The sequence below is a fragment of the Rhodamnia argentea genome, chromosome 5 (assembly GCF_020921035.1).
Source record: "Rhodamnia argentea isolate NSW1041297 chromosome 5, ASM2092103v1, whole genome shotgun sequence".
In the NCBI taxonomy this organism is placed as follows: Eukaryota; Viridiplantae; Streptophyta; class Magnoliopsida; order Myrtales; family Myrtaceae; genus Rhodamnia; species Rhodamnia argentea.
In genome coordinates this window covers 5632382-5652529 of record NC_063154.1, presented here as the reverse complement: position 1 = coordinate 5652529, position 20148 = coordinate 5632382, and the positions used below count along the sequence as shown (strand labels likewise).

The following is a 20148-nucleotide window of genomic DNA, read 5'->3' as shown; positions in this document are numbered from 1 at the left end:
ATCGACAAAAAAAAAAATTCAAGACTAAATTAGCACAATTGTGATAGATTTAAGACTTTTTTTTTTTTGTAATTTTCCCCATTCTTCCTCCATCACCACAAGGCACTGGCACCTTTTCCATCACTGATCTGTGGTGTCACCGCTGTGACGCTGTCATCCTCCACCGTCGTCTATCACGGGTTCTTGGTTCTCATCGCAACTGTGGTTTTTTTTTTTTTTTTTTGGGAACGTGCTGGCGAAGCTAGGCAATGATGGGCAATTGGACTAACTTGATAAGCCCCGCGCAGCCAGTGAGGTTTTATACCGATGAACCGGTCCGGACAACAAGTTAGGCACGATGCGATGGGCCGATGGCCTGACATCGAACCGGACCAGCCACTGATCGCTGTCGTGGTGAAGCCTTGGGTCGCGGCCGAGTGGACCCTGTCGTCTTACGCAAGCATTCGTAAGAAGATCTGATTCTTCGCCGCCCAAATCCGGAGAATATGTGCAGTTTCCAGAAAAGAAAGCAAACGACCCCGCGTGATTTTGCTGCGGATTGACTTTCGACCCCTACGGACGGACACGAAACCAGAAGAAGAATAGTTTTCTTAAGCACTTGCCTTGAATTTGACGTGCTAATGCCTAAAGGGCACGTGTAAAGTCTGGTCGAGCAAATAAATAGGGTAAAAAGTTTTCTGAAGCACTTGCCCAAGCAAGGCCCTCGCCGGTCTTGCCCGGCCCTTGCCGATGGTTGACCACGGGCAAGAAGCTAGGTAAAAAAATGAAAAAATAAAGAAAAAAATAAATAACGACGAAAATATCATTGATCAGGTCAATTTTTTGAAAGAAAGAGGGCATTTGAGGTTCTTATTAAAATAAAATTTACTTCTCAAACAAGGGCACTTAAGATCTTGATTTAGAATTTTTTATTATTATAAAATGACGCGCCTTTAAAGTATTTAAATGTCGCGGCGAAAAGGCCAAAACGAAAAAGCAAGATCGGGGGAAAAGGGGGAACGCAAAGAAAATAATTTTTTAGACCAAAAAAGAAAAAATAATTTTAAAATAACGAATATACCAGAACTCGAGATTTGTCGAGCACGAAAGCTATGTCCATCTCACAGACTCCACAAATATCCCGACTCCCAGAGTGATGACTATCTCCTCCTCCGACGGCTCTTCCTTGCTCTTCTTGTCCGCTCTTCCTCGCTCGACCAAGCAATGTCGTCGGCCTTCAGCACGGAGCCTCTGCTTCACCACGGCTTCCGGGAGATCTCCAGGTCCCGCTTCCGATCGAGGACGCCCACGCCTCCTCCTCCCGCTTCGCTGAGCTGCGCGCCGAAGCCGTCTTTCCGCCATGCAAGGAGGTCGTGCGGCTTCGGACCGCGTCGCGGCGGCGCTCTCCGCGCGCGCGCGAGCTCCTCCGGTGCGGCGGTCGTCGAAGCGTTTGAATCCACCGACGTTCTCTTCAAGGAGGCTTTCCCTCTCCGGAGAAATGAGACGGTGCGGACTTTCGCCTTTATATCGTACCTCGTGCGTTTGTAGTTTGATTGAGTGAGAATTTGTGATGATCCGCGGAGGATGTTGCTGGTCGCGGTAAGCCCCGGTCTGCTTTATCGTGATTTGAGCTTTTTCGGTGCTTTAGTTGCTGAGGAAGTGCTGAATTTGCATGTGATCGGTTCTCCTTTCCACTTTGGAAATGCATGCTGTCTGGAATTGGAGCTCCTTTTTCCTTTGGATTGTGTATTTCCGCTGCGATTGGAATGAGAGTGGTTGATTAGTTTGGTGTGTGTATCTGTTCAGGTGGAGGGGAAAATATTTGTGAGATTTGATCAGGGGAAGGATGAGCAGAATTGGCACCTCACCGTTGGTTGTACGCTTGCTGGGAAGTGGATTCTTCACTGGGGAATTTCTCATGTAGGCGACGTCGGCAGGTATGGCTACTTTGAAGTAGAAAATGCATCCCTGAGAATTTGAGTTCATCTTCGTGACGAAATAATCAAAACGATGCTCAGTGAAATTTCTGTATAAAAAAAAAAAATGCAGTGAATGGGATCAACCTCCTGCTGAAATGAGGCCTCCTGGATCAATTTCTATCAAGGTTCCCATTGGACTTTTGAGCTCAAGTTCTTGTTTCATTTGCTCAATCACTCGAACGTTTAGTGATCTTTTCTTTTACTTTTGAAAGGACTATGCAATCGAGACACCATTGCAGAAATCATCTACAACGATGGATGGGGACGAATTTTATGAAGTGAATATAAGTATCCAGTCCAACACTAATATTGCTGCGATAAATTTCGTTCTGAAGGTTCTGACCAAATAGCAGTTAGCATCAGCATCTTCCATTCCCCTATAAGTAAACGCTTGTATATTTTAGCAAACATCCTCTTTGCTCAACTCAGAGTTTGGCTGCAGGATGAAGAATCTGGATCTTGGTATCAGCATAGAGGCAGAGACTTCAAGGTGCCTCTCATGGATTCTCTTCAAGATGATAGCAACATTGTTGGAGCCAAAAGGGGCTTTGATTTATTGCCAGGTTGGAGAAGTAACTTTATGTTTGGTGAGAATTTAAATGAGTGCTGGGCTGTCCATGTTCTTCTATTTATGCATAACTTCTTCTTATTCTTATAGCTTTTTGTCAATTACACAGAAATGCCGAACACAACTCTATTTATGCTGCACAACTTTCTCCTCACAATTGTTAAAAGGTTATAAATCTTTGGATCTCAAATGATGTAAAATGTATAGGAGTGTACTCAGATCACCACTTGCACCTGTGCTTGGAACTATGATTGTGGTTTTTCATCAGGGCAGGTGTTCTATACGCTGCATTCTTGTATGCTTCTTTCCTCCAACGGTGGAGTAGGTCACAGATCGGCAGATAGTTTCAATTTCAACTTGGTGCTGTCAATTCATGCCTTTCTCTCAATTACAATTTTTACCGATCGACGCATGCTTCCTTGACTCGGATCCTAGGTGCCCTTGGACAGCTATCTAACATACTCCTTAAAGGAGAAGCGTCAGACTATAAGGATAAAAAGGCCAGCAGTGACTTGGAAGTTTCGAAACAAGGAGTGCAGTGCCTTCAGGGATTCTATGAGGAGCTGCCTATTGTTAAAGAAGTTTCCGTTCATAACTCTGTCAACGTTTCTGTTAAGATCTGTCCTGAGACAGCTAAGACTCTTGTATACTTGGAAACTGATCTCCCTGGAGATGTTACTGTGCACTGGGGAGTTTGCAGAGATGATTCTAAAATGTGGGAAGTTCCAGCAGCCCCGTATCCGCCAGAAACAAAAATCTTCAAGAACAAGGCTTTACGGACATTGTTACAGGTAAATATCTGGATTTGATCAACTTTCTTCCAACAACACCCTGGAAATTTATAATAGCTCTCCCTTTTACATCTCAAGTGTTTCTTCCAAGGAGGATATCGCATTGTTCATAATTATGTTAATCTATTCTTGCAGCCAAGGGGACGGGAAAAAGGATTTTGGGGATTATTTGCTTTGGATGAAGAGTTTGTGGGATTCCTTTTTGTTCTCAAGCTAAAGGAGGATGTTTGGCTGAATTGTATGGGAGAAGATTTTTATATTCCGGTATCTAGCATAAGGAGTTCTTCTCTTCTTGGACAAAAGGAATCTAATAGTATGGAGACATCTGGCAAAACCGCGGAAACAAATACCGAAGTCAGTAGCACAGCATACACTGACGGAATTATCAATGAGATACGAAACTTGGTTAGTGATATTTCATCCGAGAAGAATCGCAAGGCGAAGACTAAAGAAGCACAAGAAAGCATTCTCCAAGAGATTGAAAAGTTGGCTGCTGAGGCCTATAGTATTTTCAGAAGTGCCCTGCCAACTTTTTCGGAGGAAGCTGTTTTGGAACCAGAGGTACTGAAACCTCCAAAGATATTTTCAGGCACGGGAACGGGGTTCGAGATATTGTGCCAAGGTTTTAATTGGGAATCACATAAGCCTGGAAGGTGGTATAATGAACTAAAGGAAAAAGCTTCACAATTAGCTTCTCTGGGTTTCACTGTTGTTTGGTTACCACCGCCTACTGATTCTGTGTCACCTGAAGGGTACATGCCAACGGATCTTTACAATTTAAATTCGAGGTACCATCCTTATAAACCCTATGCGTGATTTTTAGATGTGTGTGCATTTTGGTTGGGGCCCACTTAGAGCTGATCTTTTCTACCTGCTTTATCTGTTTTAAGTATAAATCTTGAAACTATAATAGCGGAAGTATCTTGGATTTGATCGACTTATTTTAGCAGTTTGAGTTAGCAGTATAGAATTTCCTTTTATACATGTCATGTGGTTTTTGCGTTCCAAAACTTCACTTTGCATTGCCCTCTTTATGAGATTCCTCTTGATGTCCTGGCATGTATGATGTCTATCAGATATGGAACTATTGATGAACTGAAGGACCTCGTGAAGAAGTTCCATGAAGTTAACATAAGAGTTCTTGGAGATGTCGTGCTTAATCATCGCTGTGCACAACACAAGAATCAAAATGGTATATGGAATATTTTCGGCGGTCGTCTAAATTGGGATGATCGAGCTGTAGTTGCTGACGATCCTCATTTTCAGGTAGTTGGCGTTAGTTGATGCCTATTATCTTTTAATTTTTTTTGCTTTCACTCACAATTTGGTCGTTTTCAATCTCTTTAAAAGATTCTTTTATCAATATGGTCTTGATCTTACAAGAATATCATATTGCACAAGGCACAAAAACTCGAAACATGCATACAGTCTTTCTGCATGATTAAACTGTGACAGTGTGGTGTCAGATCTATACTTAGCTATATGATTCGGTATGAGTCCACTCACATTTTCTTTTAAAAGAATATTGTGCTCCCTGTCCTCTTTTGTGACAAATTTTTATCCTTAGTAAGTTTGTTTCTAATATCTTGAGTAGGCACACCAAACTCCGATGATTAGAGTTGCAGATGTCATCATTTATATCTCATGTGACGATACATTTTCAGCTGATTTAGCCAATTTGCAGAAATGTAGAACCTCTTTTAATTGTTTAGTCGTGACCAAATGGTGCATTGGTATGTATCTTAGAAGGTAAAGTGTATACATATATAGTAACTGAACCACAAAGAATGCCATATATATAATATTGGCAGTGCATACTATTCTTCCTTTTTCGTGTTTGGCAAATTTTTTAAGGAAAAATCTGTTATTTTGATGCAAATGCGTTGATCTTTTGACGAATCACTTATCAAGAAAAGATTGTCCCATTATCTTGCGCGCAAGAAACTGAGTGAGGATAATAGAGTGAGAATGAAGCTAATTTATGTCTGGGGGGAAACCTTAAATTATTGGTGTAGAAAGATTACACAGGTATAAAGCCTAAACAAATTCTGTGGACGTGCGATGTGGAATACTTGATACCGTGTTTGTAAGACCAACCCAAGTGCTAAAGTTATTATATGGGGGCAAGAGCCCTTTATATGAGGCCCAAACAAACCTTGTAGACAATCGATGTTGGATAATTTCAACTATGCTAATGATTGAGTAACTGCAGGCAGCATGCAAGGGCTGCCAAAGTAGCTCAGAAAGAGAGTGCTGCTTTTAGAACTAATGATCTAAGACTTGCAAAATAGCGACAATTAAGTTAAATTGAAAAAAAAAGAGCATTAACTTAGAGAAATTTTTCTGCTCCTTTTCTACTAGAAGTCTTCAAGGGTTTTCTCAATATCTTGTTGTAGATGTGGTAGACCTATGCATAAGTATGTGTCGATTTATGAGAACCATTTGTCAATATAAATTCCAAATTTATCATAAATAGTCTCTCTTTGGCAGCGCCAATGTCTTCGCAGCAACAGGTAGAAAAGTTCTTGGTACCAACATTCTGTATGATACATGAACCAGTAAAATTCCAGAATTGCTGGTTCGGTTGACCAATTCTAGTGTTGACTTGGCTATCTACATGCAAAACATGGAACAAGAACCATTTGACTTCCCCTCGGCCAAGCACCTTTATGAACATATCCATGTTGTAAGGTCATTCCATGAAAGCGACCAGATATTTAGTGTACCAATAGTGCTATTAATTTTAGTTAAGTGTACAGTCTATGGGCTTGTTTGATGAAGTGCAAATTCAATTTATCCAACTGCATCCCAAGTGTCGCCGACTAAGTTTTGGCTTATGAATTTCACTCTGCCATATCTCGGAGTTATTTTTTACTTGTGTATGGTGGGGTGGAACTTTTATTTGCATGACCCAGGGTTTTCTTTGTTTCTGTTTGGGTTCATGCTGAGGTTTGAGCATGCTCTTCAAGTCAGTAGTGTTTTTCGAACAATGTTTTAGATATCATGTTTTGAACACCATAAGAACTCATATTTGCCCACATAGACGATTTGGTGACCCTACTGAAAGCAGCATGCCTGGCTGGATTCAGGGAAAAAGACTCACCCCTGAGGGATGGCAGTTGAGGTGATAAGTGTCGTAATTTTTTTGCTGCAGGGTAGAGGCAACAAGAGTAGTGGAGATAATTTTCATGCTGCCCCAAATATTGATCACTCACAAGATTTTGTGCGGAAAGATCTGAAGGAATGGTTATGTTGGCTGAGGTTAATGCTGAATACCTTCTCTGTTCATTTGAACACCTCCTATAATTCTTGACAGTCCACTCCCCTCAAGGGAAAGGATGGATCATAGTAATTGTTTTGGGTTTTCATGGAGAAGTTGGCTTAGATGTGTAAATATTCAAATTGGCTTTTCTTCTTACATGTAAAACTTACTATCTTTAGCGGCAGCTCTACTGGTAAATTTTTTCAGTTATGTATATCTGGGTGGCTGCAAGTACATGCTACTTTATTCTTGGTTGTGAATGCTGGTAGAGCTAAGTTGCAGTGGATGACTTCCTCATTTCTTTTCATTTCCTTGAGCTATTTAATACATCTGAGGCTTTATTTCCCTTGTTTTCTCTTGAATAAGTGTGTATCTGCAAATGTGGCTTTTCTGTTTGTTCTAACCTTCTTTGTGTCAGTTTCCAGGTCTGAGTTGACCCGATGCTAATGATTTCTGACTTTTAATTTGGTTGCACTATAGCCTCGCTTCTCACACAAAATTCTGTTTCTGCGATGATAATCCATTAAAGGTCTTACTATCGCCAGTCTGTTGGTGTCATGGCATTTTCAGGAGCGAAATTGGGTATGATGGATGGAGGCTCGATTTTGTTAGAGGCTTTTGGGGTGGCTATGTCAAAGACTACTTGGATGCAACTGAACCTTCTTTTGCTGTCGGTGAGTACTGGGATTCCCTCAGCTATACATATGGGGAAATGGATCACAATCAAGATGCACACAGGCAGAGAATTGTCGACTGGATAAACGCTACAAATGGCACAGCTGCAGCATTTGATGTCACCACAAAAGGAGTTCTTCATGCAGTAAGCACTATCGCTAATAAGTAGCCAATTTTTGGGTGTTCTGGAAACAGAGAGACTCTGATTAAGTGCACTGACTCTAGATAGAAGAAATTCATTCGGTGTTTCGTTTTTCTTTTATGGGATGCATGTGTATACAATGTCAAGTAATTTGTTCACGTTATGCTTCAAATAGAAATGTGCAACTATTACACTGCTGGACCCACTGTTATTCAAAGTAGTTATGCTCTTGGATGTTACCAGTGAAGGTGAACTGTAGACTAAAACTCAGGCTTGAATCGTTAACTCTTGTACTGATCTGCACTCGATGAATTTCATTAATTAGATTGCTGAAGAATGGGCTGTTATAAATTATTTATATGAGCATTAACTTTACCACTGATTATTTTCAGTAGCGAATTCTCTTGATTCCTGATGTTCTTCGTGTTTTCTAACCAAATTAAAGGATGTAATTCACTTCTTCCTTATCCTCCAGTTGGACATATCTTAGATGTGTACTCTTCCAGTTGTATGTCGACAATTTCTCTTATATAGATTTTCACGCAGGCATTGGAAAGATGTGAATATTGGCGACTATCTGATCAGAAGGGAAAACCTCCAGGGGTTGTTGGATGGTGGCCATCTCGAGCTGTAACATTTGTGGAGAATCATGACACTGGCTCTACCCAGGTCAGAAGTTTGCACATTCTACTTTGTTCACCTTATCTGATCTTGATCCTTTCCAGGACTGTGTTTCAAAAGGTACTTTGTGTCGTGCTAAGGCAGGAGTTAGAAGAAACAAAATAAAATACATAAACACTGTTATGAGTGCAATTATTCATATCTAATAAAGAATATTTGGGTTCTAGGTAAACCACGTCTTTAACGTGTTAAATATACATGGCCACAACCCTGACCTGAGAAAAAGAAACCCAATGAAATACTTCATGGGCTTCTATGTCCTGTGTCAGGTTGAACATTTTCCTCTTGGTGGCTCTAGAGTATGCATGAGGACAGGAAAAGGTAAAAGCTAGAGATGAGCGATACCACGAGCAGTGTCACTGTTGATCACTGAAAAGAAGGGCCAATTTATGCAAATTGTGCCCAATGTATATTGCCTTTATTTCATTCTGTTGTGGTCATTTTCACACACACACACACACACACACACACACACACATATAAAATGTCAAAATGAAGAGTTGCTGTATGTAGTATGCCGAGGTTATTCCCTGAAGAAATGGAACTCTTGGAGTCGATACTGGGAGGACAACATCTCATTGCATGTTTTGTTTTGGTATTCTTGAAGGGTCATTGGAGATTTCCAAGTGGGAAGGAAATACAAGGATATGCCTATATCTTGACGCACCCAGGAACTCCAGCAGTGTTCTATGACCACATCTTCTCTCACTACCAATCTGAAATTGCTTCACTTATCTCTCTCAGGAATCGCAACAAGATCCATTGCAGGAGCACTGTGAGTAACAGAGACTGATTGCTAATAACCAGATAATTTTTAGAACCGCCCACCTACTTGTCGGCACTGAACGAGTATTACAATTTGACATGGTTGGTTGATAAATGCAAAAAAAGGAATCTAGAAAATGAGCTAAAAGAGTGAAATGAGTGAGGCGCTTCCAGGACAGATAAGGTGACAGGTGCTTTGCACATGTAGGGCGGGTGTTTTGCACATGCTAGTAGTAGTCCTTAAGATGAAGGAGTTTCGTTCTAAAAGGACCCAAATCCAATCAAAGGAGGACAAAATGGAGAGAAATATAGATTGAAGGATGGTATAATACTGTTGAACACTGCTTAATTCCCTACATCTTGTAACACAATGAAAACCAGGAAACGGGTTAGACTTCTAGGTTGAGTTATTGAGCTATGTCCTCTCGAATTTATATGTAACTTCACATAGAAACTTGAAAGGATTGGGGAGCATGGTTTTCTCCTTTTAGCAAAAGATAAGAACGAGAACTAAATTAGTTAGGTGGAAAAAATCTCGAATGTGCTGATGGGGAAAAATTATCGTATTTATGGGTCTCTCCGTTCATCATTCTTAGAATATCCATTCCGTTGGATAATTTTACTTATTTATTTTTCATTTCGGTACTAATGGGAAAATACTGTTTTTAGCTTGCACTCATCAGGCCTCCAGATGGGTCAAGTTTTTCTTAGGCAACCAGCTAGCAGGTTGATTTTATGTGAACACTTTCACTGTTGTAGATCAAAATAACCAAGGCTGAGAGGGATGTCTATGCGGCCATTGTGGACGAAAAAGTCGCAATGAAGATTGGACCAGGCTACTATGAACCCCAAAGTGAGCCCCAGAAATGGTCTCTAGTCCTCGAGGGAAGAGATTACAAGGTTTGGGAAGCTTCATAATGTCCTCATATACTAGTGTTCAGTCCCGACCCAATGGAATCAGTCGACAGAATGTTCCTCGATGAAGTTCTCCAGAGTTTATCCTCGAGCCAGTTGGAGCATACCTGAGCACGATGGTGTGCTATTCCAATATAATTATGCACGAATTGTATCGATTTATACCTGGTGTGGTTAACTGGTCCAGCGAAAAAGTAATGCAGGTGTCGGAAGCAATAGTTCAGTGATTAGCAAGTACTCCATCACTATGGATGTAGACTATATATTGAATATGACAGTGGCCCGGGCATTGCATCCCAGGTAACATCCTTTTTTGTTTTCTGTCGAAATCATGTAAGAATAGTTAAGACGCAATCGAACATTGATTGAACCCAAGGAAATCCTGCAGATTCTGCTGGATGGTATTGTTCCACGATTTGTACTCTGCAAAAGAAATTATGTTGTATAAGATACTTGAATACACTACCGATAAGGAAAGATCAGTTCAATGTCCTGTGAAGTTCCCGATTGCACTTGAGATTAAAGCTATTTTCGTTTGGCGTCTCCGTCTTACATTTTCTTTGCTCTCCTCAAGTTTTCCTATGGGGACTTGCTAGCCAACATTTGACTGCAGCAGCCCTTGCCAGCCAGTTCACTACGCAATTTGTTATTATTGTTAATATTATTATCGTCATCGTCATTATTATCTTTGCTTTTGGCTGCCGCTATTGACTGTAAAAATCATGTAATGCATAGTATTAAATATATTACGGCAGATCCACTAAATTGACGTACTAATTGCCGACAGGAATTGTAAATCGTCCTTTAAATCCATATCTATATCACTTACTACACGACCTTCTTAATGACTGAAAACCTCATCGCCCCTAACAAAAATAACCAAAACCTAATTGCAGCATCTTCGAACAAGAAAGTGACGAGCTGCCCTCGTGGGATTGTTCCGGTCCTTCTGGAAGCTGCGGCAGTCGACCGAACCGGTCCAACTGGATACCGTTCCGGCCTTTAGTTTTTTCCTTTTTTGATTAAATTCCGACCTTCAGTTCCATTTCTCTATTTTCCGTGGTTTTTCTTGAAAGAACAAAAACTCTCGGGGGCAATATGGGAAAACGCAAGAATAGGAGAAGGACAGAAGTTCGATGGAAGCAAACAACGACATTAATTAATTGATTAATGTTTCTTTTTTTTCTTTTCTTTTTCTTTTTTTTCCGATCGTAGCATGAGAAAAACGCTGTCGAAAGAACGAGAGGCTCGGGGTGGGAGGGCGAATATGCCCCCAGCACACCAGTCTTGATTCCCAAGCCCCTGGACATGCAACAACCCCTGTACTCTCTTTCTCTCCCTCCTGCCTCGAATCGACGGCCGCAGATGGCGTATCCCTTCATCCGACGCTCCACATCGCACCTCACCTTAAATTCCCCAATATTTTTCCCCATTTGCCGTTAACGTAGGGTTCCCTTTCGATAAAACACCCGCACCGAACTCCCTCCCCCATTTTTTTGCCTTTTCCCTACGCGCCGATAGAGAGATTCTTCTCCATTTTTCCTTGTCAATTTTCTCGGGAAAGAAGAAAGAGCACAGCTTAATCATGGCGAAAGGCCCCGGTCTCTACTCCGACATCGGCAAGAGAGCCAGAGGCTCGTTTTCGCCCCCTTCGCTTTTGAGCTTTTTCGTCGTTTTTTTTTTTTTTTTGCGGGTAGCTCGGTCGTGTTGTGGTGTTGCTGTCGCTGCTCATTTTGGTGTTAATAGCTTGTGTTTGTGTGCGTGATTGATTTTGTTGAGTACAGATCTTCTCTACAAGGATTATCAGAGCGACCACAAGTTCACCATCACTACCTACACTTCCACCGGAGTTGTGAGTTCCTTTCTTCGTCAGTGAGCCTCCGTTTCTCGAATCGTCGTTTCGTTTCAGCTCTTTTGAGGTGGTTATGACTTGGATATGCTGGATTTGTTTGGGGGAGGAAGTGATTCTTATTATGCTCTATGGATCCTGAATCGAGTAGGTGAATTAAGTATATATATGGATTCGCTGTCGGTTTTCTATTCTGTTCCAGTTCGTGTTTGGTTCTTTTGAGGAACTTGTGATTCGGTTATCGAGGAGTGTGGTTGTTGGTTGGAATTTAGGTATGTTAGGAATGGTATCTGCAACTTTTGCTTGAGAAATGAAATGGCAGATCAGTCAATTTTGAATTGATGGTTTGCTTGCTACCAGAAAGACTAATTTGTGTTTGAAACATTGTAAATGTCTCAGCTGTAGATAATTGATTTGCTATCCATTTGTAGATGGCCTGTGATAATTCGTTAAGCGGCAAGGAGAGGTTCATTTTCAACTCAGGTTTAGTTACTACTATTGTTTGTCTGATATGAACTTTTAGTTTTTGTGTTTAGCATTGTTGGGTCATTTTCAGAAGTTACTATCACCTTGGCTTTCTGAAGCTGAGAGCAATACTGACTTTTAAACCAAGATATGGAATTGTCGCAGCAATACCACAATCTTTCATATTTGATTTGTTTAGAGTACTTTTGCTGGCTTGAGGGTTGTCCTTGGGGGCATAGCTGCTGTTGTTCCATTCTATTCAAGCCATCAAATGGGAGGACCTTGCACGTTGACATTCTCTTTTCCCCTGTTGTAACAACCTTTATTGCATTAAGTTTTTGTCTTTGCATGGCCTATCTTGATGTATTTAGTTTTACCAGTAAATTAAGGCCTTGCCCAAAAATACGTATGAGAATATAGATGGCCAAAATATCTAAACTATGTTGGTATTTGTCGATGCCTTGTGTGGGTTTTAAGGTTGATCTCATTCCTGCTGAGGTTGATGGTGTGCCCATTTTGGAAAATACTAGCTTATTATGAGGCTTCAGCTAAGCTGTGCAGGAGCAGTGTGTTTGATTTTTCTCTTGTTATTGTATTTCAGGCCATCACTTCTACGGGAATCAAGAAAGGAGAGTTTTTTTTGGCTGATGTGAGCACTCAACTGAAGAACAAGAACATCACCACTGATGTGAAAGTGGACACCAACTCCAATGTCAGTGTTTAAGCCCTTAAGGGCATTATCAGTTAATTTTCCCACTTTCCATATGGAATGTCGTTCTCGTATGGATACCAATGTTTGATTATTGTTTTCTTGTGTATAATTATGATCGTTTGGATTGTGAATGTTGAACTGTTTTCTGTTCTTGTTTTGTGCATATGTAGCTGCTTACTACCATTACTGTTGATGAACCTGCTCCTGGGCTCAAGACAATATTTAGCTTTATTGTTCCTGACCAGAGATCTGGGAAGGTGAGGACCTGTTCCATGTTGTGCTCAGAAAGTGTGATTTCACTTGATCTCTTTTCAGTATCTTCTGTTTTCATGTACATTGGATGCTTCTCAATCTGATTTATGGTCATATGGTAATAGGTGGAACTTCAATACCAGCATGAGTATGCTGGGATAAGCACAAGTATAGGGTTGACTGCAAATCCCATTGTTAATTTCTCTGGAGTGGTTGGAACCAACGTTCTTGCTCTTGGAACTGATCTCTCCTTCGACACTGCCACTGGAAACTTTACTAAGTGCAATGCTGGATTTAGTTTCACGAATGCTGATCTTATTGCATCCTTGACTTTGTGAGTTCTTGAATCCAGAAAAAAGGGTTGTCTGCTCCCTTCATTCACATTTTATTTTGTGCCATTGCCACATCTGTTTTCATGTAAATACCATATTCATCATGTTTGGATAAATACATTATACGGTTGCGATCGATGACTTGTAATCTTTCATGGGAATATAGACAAGGCGGATTTATCTCCTTGTTCTAGTTAACTAACATATACAGCTGCCTGGAAGTATTAATTGCTTGCTTGCAGTAGAGTGGCAATTATCATTAGATGTTTAATTTGCTGTCGCTGTTCGATCTGTGTGGGGAAGTGTTAAGGTTTTCTTGCATCACTGATGGGGGTGTTTGGTTCTTATACAGGAACGATAAGGGCGATACCCTCAGTGCTTCCTACTATCATACGGTCAGCCCGCTAACCAACACTGCTGTTGGGGCAGAGCTGTCTCACAGCTTTTCAAGCAACGACAACATGCTTACCATCGGGACTCAGCACGCACTTGACCCATTGACCTTGGTGAAGGCTCGGGTTAACAACTATGGCAGGGCAAGTGCTCTCATCCAGCACGAGTGGCGCCCAAGATCCCTGTTCACTATCTCAGGGGAGGTCGACACGAGAGCCATTGAGAAGAGCGCCAAAATTGGGCTGGCCTTGGCTTTGAAGCCATAGACTGAAGTCCGGGTTGCTCTCATTTTATGGGTTAAAAACACTGTTTCTGTTCTCACGGAAGAAAAAACGAAAGAGAACGGCATTTCGGTTAGGTGGAGAGGAAATAAGAGGTAGGGTTAGAAGGAGACCTTTGTATCTTTTTCTTTCTTGATTCAACTTTTGCGATGAGTTTGGTTTCATGTCTGGTGGCCATGGATTGTATAAAATAATTCAAGCTGGCCACACAATTCCTGTGCGGTCATTTTCCCCTTCTTTTTTTTTGCCAGTTCTCCCATTTTATCCTTTTCAATACCTCGAATGTTCGAAAGGAGGCTGTGCTCGATGTGTTTCAAGGGTTGCGGAGACATGAGGTCACTGGCATACAACGCTACTCTGGACAAGCCCTACGGCTTGCGTCCGCATTCAGGAGATTTCTGAGTTTTAGTCTGACAGTGTAATTTCAGTACTTTTAGCTTAAGAGGAACGTCGATTCGGTCGACACGGAGCCCAGTTGGAGGGTGAACAAGACACCCTCCACGTCAGCCCCTTACATGATGGTTCGCGTTTGCCATTGGCAATGACGTTTGAGGCAGAGTACAAATGAAGAGAACTCCACAGAAGCCCAATCTCACGTGTCCGCAGCAGCTGGTTATAGATTCATCGCCTCAAGAAACGGACCGGTGACGACTTTATTGGAGACTCAGAAGATCAGGTGGCGTCCAGGGATGGCAAAATCTAATTGTGCATCCGGCGATCGGTTTGGTATCGTACGTCGCCTCGGTTTCAGATTTATCACGTCATGATGCCGAGAATACACCAGTCAAATATCAAATAGCATTCGACCCAAAAAAAAAATCAAATCGCATAGGAGAAGAGAAGCCTCTGCGACAACATTCTTAATACTTGAACAAATATTATAATACTACTGACAAATACGTAACACAAGCCCATCTCCTCCTCAAAATATAACCAGATAGGAGTACCGGTATCAACATCCTATAACTCCTTATTTGGATGACACTTTCACAATCTTTTTTAGCTTTGACAGGTAAAAACAGGAACGCAACCGACAAAGAACAAAGTGCAACACAATGTACCACCAACGCACACATTTACTACCATCATATTAACAGATGAGTAAAAGCGAAACCACAGCCCCATGTTATGTACTCGGCTTATTGCGCGGCATGCGCCTGTAGGAGACCCTCCCTGATCTGAGTCGCGACGTCTCTCACAGCACCAGGACCATGTGGGATGAAAACAGAGCTGGATTTTGAGGATGCACCGATTTCCTTCATGGTGTCGAAGTATTGGGTGACCAGTACCATATCCATGACATCCTTCGATGATGTTCCTGGAACATTCTCAGAGAAAGCCAGCACACTGTCCCTCAGCCCATCCACGATAGCCTGCCTCTGCCTCGCTATCCCGAGTCCAGCCAAGTATTTAGACTCTGCATCTCCCTCAGCTCGCTTGATCTGCAGAATCTTCTCTGCTTCGGCTTTCTCGTTTGCAGCTACTCTCAGCCGCGCAGCTGATAATTACGTAAATTACGTGAATACCACAAATCTACTTGTGCCACATGATTTTTGTCCAGATAGACATTATTTGACAACACAACTACAAGGGGAACCTTGGTCAGGATTATAACCAGATTTTTAGGATTTTTTCTAATGCACATTTAGCAGTCAAACCAACAGGATTTGATTTATCTTTGCATTTGGTAGTTGATGTCCATGTGAGGACATCATGTGTGGGCAATTTAGATTGAAAAATGTGGCTCAATTAATCCCTGCCTTTGCAATGGTCAAGAATCTGACTCTTTCCAAGACACCTGAAATTCTTCATGAAACGCACAAGAGCAATGCAGATCAGGCACTCATTGTCTAGAAATAAACCAACAGAATTGTCTATCATGGTCTTCTAGATATTTTGACCATTTAATTTTGCAGGTTAGGTTAACAACACTTTCAGTATGGCACACATTTTGTAAACTAAGGAAATGAAACATGCAACATCCTATCATCAGAAACAAAAGGAATCTACCTGCATTAATCTCGTTCATTGCTCGCTTCACATGGTCATCTGGTTCTATATCTACAATGAGTGTCTGAACAATCTCATATCCATAAGCTGACATAGCCTGCACGTAGGATAGATAAATAATACAGTCCCCCTTCTATGGAATCATCAAGGAGTACCTGAATGATAAGAAATACCTTCTCAAGTTCCTCCTCTACAGCTTTTGCTATTTCATTCTTCTGTTCAAATGTCGAATCAAGTTCCAACTTGGGAACACTTGCGCGAATGACTGAGGCAAAAAAAAAAAAATGTCATCTCTGCCTCATCTCTGGTATTCAAGGATTCCGGAATGAGGAAGCAATAATTGCTCCAAAGCTAACAACAAGGCCAACAATTTAGCGCATTAAAAGGTTTCATGTTTTAGATCCAGCAACATGCAACGGAGTATTCATCTCAAATATGCACTTAAACAATGCTTCATGAAACAGTAAAAATAAGCAAACTAGCTCAAACTCTGATTACTTCTGTTGCCCCGACATAAAAATGAAAAGGTTGAGATGACCACAGAGAAGAGAGGGAAAGGGAAATCTTCTTTTCTCTAGCATATACCAAAGATATTTATATTGCATCATGTTTGCTAACATGCCGGAGGTAGAACTTTCAATAATAATTCAGCTCTGTATAAGTCTTCCAAAAATTCAACTCGGAAAAATGAAGGATTCATGTATCCAGGTAATAGTTAGCAACTCACGAAGACGAAACAAAACAGTCCAATTCAGCCATAGCTCACTATGAAACTACTCTCTTCATTTGTGTAAGTAACTATTATCCCTCTTCTTTGCAAAAACTTAACGCTACCGTATCAGAAACAAAGACAAAACTATTCTGACCACATGTATATAAAGAATGGGACAGCAACATCCCAAAGAACATTATTGAAGAGATTGCAGATATCAGAAATAGCTCAAGTTAGATGTTCAATTTCAAAGCGGATCATGAAACCAGAGTACCAGCATGACCACTGCCTCCCTCTTTGTTAAGGAACTATGTTATGTGCCCATGCTTCATAACGCCAGACTTATACACATATAGCACATACCATCAAAGACGTAGGATTGAATCTGGGCCCTGGTGTTGGTGAGCCTGTAGAAAGCATCAGATGCCTTCTCTGACAGTGCTCGATATTGGATGGAAGCAACCACAGTGACGAAGACATTATCCTGGAGATGAAGTCAACATATAATGACTGGTCAACATCAATTAAAAACGCTAATAATTTGATTCCAATAAGCTCCTTGTTGGGCTTTGAGCTGTTTCCCTTTCTAATTTTGCACCCCACTTGATGCTTCTAAAATAACCTCACTACAAATGAAAACATAAAAATGGTGCCAATTCTAAAGCCACAGCTTCCAGCCAACACACATCCTGATGCTAGCAACTAATCAAGTTCCACAGAAACCAGGAAAACATGTATCTATGCAGTATGAATGAAATCTCGTAGTCAGCACTCTTATTAATACTGTAAGTCACTCCTGAAAGAACAAAGAGAGGTCATATTGCATTATGCAAAAGAACCTCAAAAGCACAGTCGGAAATACAAAGTCCTAATTTCATGCTTCTATATGCCACAGGTCTGCCAAAACATTAAAATCGAAGTGTAGAATTGTGGAGCTCCCAATGTTGGTTCTTTTAAGTGATGACACTACAATCCTTAAAGGACTTTTCAACAACCAAATCATTTAGAGAAAACTTCAAACATCTTCAACTCATATTAAAGTAAACTACTTCCAACTTCCCAAACGAAAACAGATTTAACAAAGGTATAATTTTTATACTCGAGATAGGTCAAATAACTAGCATACCTTTGTCTTTGTTTCGCACCGAACATCCAGCTGCTGTACACGTAAAGAGAGGTGACCAGCCACCTGGCTCCCCAAGCACCAGGGCAAACAGTGGCATCCAGGCTCTAGCACATCGTCAAACTTGCCAAAAGTTTCCTTAATAGCTACAGTTGACTGGTCCACCTGAATACATCCAAGCGCTTGTCCCATTTGTCCGTTCTATAATGCAACGATTAAATGGCTGAGATTATTAATGACCAAAAAAAAAAAACCGATAAGAGATATATACAATTTAAACGAGCTACACAGAGCATTCAGCCTACCAACAGATGGAGTCAAATTGACAAGTAATTTCATTTGTGAGACAAGGGAAAAGTTGCATACAGAGTGTATACACAAACAGGCACATGTGACTGTCTGTGTACATGCTCATGTGCATGAGAGAGAGAGAGAGAGAGAGAGAGAGAGATCACTTCAACGATCTAAATCACCAACACTGGTTGCTTATGCAAGATGAAACTAAAACTACAAGCTCAACTAAATTCTGTTACATGTGCAGGAATACCTGCAAGACACCACAAATGGTAAAAACTACCCCTCATGAAAAAATCGCCTTGTTAGAAGAGCCCCAGACAATTCTAAGTCCTTCCTATAAGAAGGGGTAGCATTTACAGACTTCAAATAATATCCATCCAAAATATGAAATGTAGTAGGTTTCTTATATGTGGCTTTCCCATACCAAACCCATTTCAAGTAGTTTAGATACGGTGGAGTTAAAACTGCTATGTTTTACCCAGTCAATTATATTATATATAATAGTCCTATGGACCCTGCATATTGCCCCCCCGTTGAGGTTAAGACAAATATTTAAATTGCATATTTGAGCACCTCCAGTAAGAAAATCACTCACCTCCTATCCTACAATATGGATGTGAAAAAAGCAACTGGAGGCGAGGCTGGCAGACAACCCACACTCGATCCAACTATAATGCAGGGGAGGAAGGCAGTACAAAATTGTCTCAAAAAATAGATTTTGGTCGTCGATTATTTTGTTGTAAGGCTATCGTTGAACAGAACTAGGAGATAAGAACTGATTCCATCAAGCAATCATCGATCGCACCACTAAGGACCATTACTAAAGTGATGAGTGGAGAAATTTGAAAAGCCGACAGGTCAAGGATAAGCATTATATAGGGTCTACTCACCATTAAATATCTGATTGTCAACAGTGTCAATAGAAAATTGCCATTTGACAACTACTGAATAAGACAAGCTTCGACCAAAAAAAAAAACACAATAAGACGGCAAAGACTAGAGTACAAATACGTATTATATGCGTGTAATTAACTGTCCACACTGCCACAAACAGCGAGAAAGGACACTCAATTCCTAGGTTTTGCGTTTAAATAAGATAACGAAGTTTGCACGCAAATCCATCCACAGAACCGAAGATAAGATACATACTACACCTCATTTTCACGAGGAGGAACCGAACCGACGTCACGGAAGAACTCACTAGACGCGCGCCAAAAACTAAGCGAAATTGTCAAAGCACGAGGAACGGCGAAAAGCATTAAGCCTTCAAAAACCGGTCAACATCCAGTATCGGCCCACCGGACTCCACTCAACTCGTGGAAATCCAATCCACGCTTCAAAACAGCCTTCGCCCCGCCACGCAAACCCTAATTCCCGCGCCATTTCGCGCTATCGACGCAGCCACGGACCGCTCGAAGTACCGAGAACTCCAATCGAAACCGCAAAATCCGGCGGGAACTCAACCCATGGAGACGAGCGAAGACAACGCGACGCAAAGCCGGCGAGAGGGGGGGGGAGAGGGAAGGAACGACGAAGCACGGACAACCAACCTGCAATCACCTCAACGACGACAAGAGCGCGAGAGATACAAGACGACGAGGATTACTAATGGAAGCTTTTATAATGGCGAGGCGAGGATGACCATAAACAGCAGAAAGGGAATCGCGAAACGCGACGAGCGGAAGCTGCGAGGAAATCATTTTCGGGTAAGAGAAGCTGCTCGGAATTCGAAGCGACACGCGTCCAGCGGCGGCCGCTTTTCACCACAAGATTCCATAAATCCTCGCAGAGGAGAGAGAGAGAGAGAGAGAGAGAGAGAGAGAGACCTGGTGAGAGATTCTTCACGCTCTTTGCCTCTTCTCCTTCGTTGGCTAACTTGACCGGGAAGACATCTTTCGGGGTCTCCTTTATATAAGTGGTTTTGGTTGTTGGGCCGGGGGGCCCGGACCCAAGAGGATGACGCCG

The 20148-nt window shown here is 41.5% G+C and overlaps 3 protein-coding genes across 4 annotated transcripts; 2 read left to right on the top strand and 1 right to left on the bottom strand.

Moving 5' to 3' along the window:
* The first annotated feature begins 1094 nt into the window (after nucleotides 1-1094).
* LOC115750462 (alpha-amylase 3, chloroplastic) lies at nucleotides 1095-10281 on the top strand. Its single transcript, XM_030687843.2, has 13 exons — nucleotides 1095-1485; nucleotides 1786-1916; nucleotides 2029-2083; nucleotides 2171-2293; nucleotides 2401-2521; nucleotides 2962-3317; nucleotides 3453-4105; nucleotides 4394-4583; nucleotides 6472-6578; nucleotides 7150-7399; nucleotides 7943-8065; nucleotides 8685-8852; nucleotides 9602-10281. Exons 1-13 carry the CDS (start codon nucleotides 1204-1206, stop codon nucleotides 9758-9760), a joined length of 2718 nt encoding a protein of 905 aa, XP_030543703.1. The 5' UTR covers nucleotides 1095-1203; the 3' UTR covers nucleotides 9761-10281.
* Nucleotides 10282-11027: 746 nt separating this feature from the next.
* On the top strand, nucleotides 11028-14086 carry LOC115750539 (mitochondrial outer membrane protein porin of 36 kDa). Its single transcript, XM_030687980.2, has 6 exons — nucleotides 11028-11391; nucleotides 11542-11609; nucleotides 12673-12783; nucleotides 12954-13040; nucleotides 13161-13369; nucleotides 13720-14086. The coding sequence occupies exons 1-6, from the start codon at nucleotides 11343-11345 to the stop codon at nucleotides 14024-14026; spliced, it is 831 nt and encodes a 276-aa protein (XP_030543840.1). The 5' UTR covers nucleotides 11028-11342; the 3' UTR covers nucleotides 14027-14086.
* Nucleotides 14087-14888: 802 nt separating this feature from the next.
* LOC115750509 (hypersensitive-induced response protein 1) lies at nucleotides 14889-20060 on the bottom strand. Of its 2 annotated transcripts, none has more exons than XM_030687940.2 (6): nucleotides 20010-20060; nucleotides 17890-18087; nucleotides 17127-17247; nucleotides 16225-16316; nucleotides 16052-16148; nucleotides 14889-15539 (listed from the first exon to the last, which is right to left on the bottom strand). In XM_030687940.2, the coding sequence occupies exons 2-6, from the start codon at nucleotides 18076-18078 to the stop codon at nucleotides 15181-15183; spliced, it is 858 nt and encodes a 285-aa protein (XP_030543800.1). In that variant the 5' UTR covers nucleotides 18079-18087; nucleotides 20010-20060; the 3' UTR covers nucleotides 14889-15180. The 2 variants fall into 2 exon arrangements, with proteins under 2 accessions (XP_030543800.1, XP_030543791.1); XM_030687931.2 differs by lacking the exon at nucleotides 20010-20060 and adding an exon at nucleotides 19734-19758.
* Between the last annotated feature and the right edge of the window lie 88 nt (nucleotides 20061-20148).

Bases quoted from the DNA above. Each gene is read 5' to 3' on its own strand.
- LOC115750462 (XM_030687843.2), top strand. From the start codon at position 1,204: ATGTCGTCGGCCTTCAGCACGGAGCCTCTGCTTCACCACGGCTTCCGG. The intron at 2,084-2,170 runs GTTCCCATTGGA...TACTTTTGAAAG, and splicing joins CTGGATCAATTTCTATCAAG to GACTATGCAATCGAGACACC. The intron at 8,066-8,684 runs GTCAGAAGTTTG...GTATTCTTGAAG, and splicing joins ATGACACTGGCTCTACCCAG to GGTCATTGGAGATTTCCAAG.
- LOC115750539 (XM_030687980.2), top strand. From the start codon at position 11,343: ATGGCGAAAGGCCCCGGTCTCTACTCCGACATCGGCAAGAGAGCCAGA. The intron at 12,784-12,953 runs GTCAGTGTTTAA...GTGCATATGTAG, and splicing joins AAGTGGACACCAACTCCAAT to CTGCTTACTACCATTACTGT. The intron at 13,041-13,160 runs GTGAGGACCTGT...ATATGGTAATAG, and splicing joins CTGACCAGAGATCTGGGAAG to GTGGAACTTCAATACCAGCA.
- LOC115750509 (XM_030687940.2), bottom strand. From the start codon at position 18,078: ATGGGACAAGCGCTTGGATGTATTCAGGTGGACCAGTCAACTGTAGCT. The intron at 16,149-16,224 runs GTATTTCTTATC...TCCTACGTGCAG, and splicing joins TAGAGGAGGAACTTGAGAAG to GCTATGTCAGCTTATGGATA. The intron at 15,540-16,051 runs GTAGATTCCTTT...CGTAATTATCAG, and splicing joins AATGAACGAGATTAATGCAG to CTGCGCGGCTGAGAGTAGCT.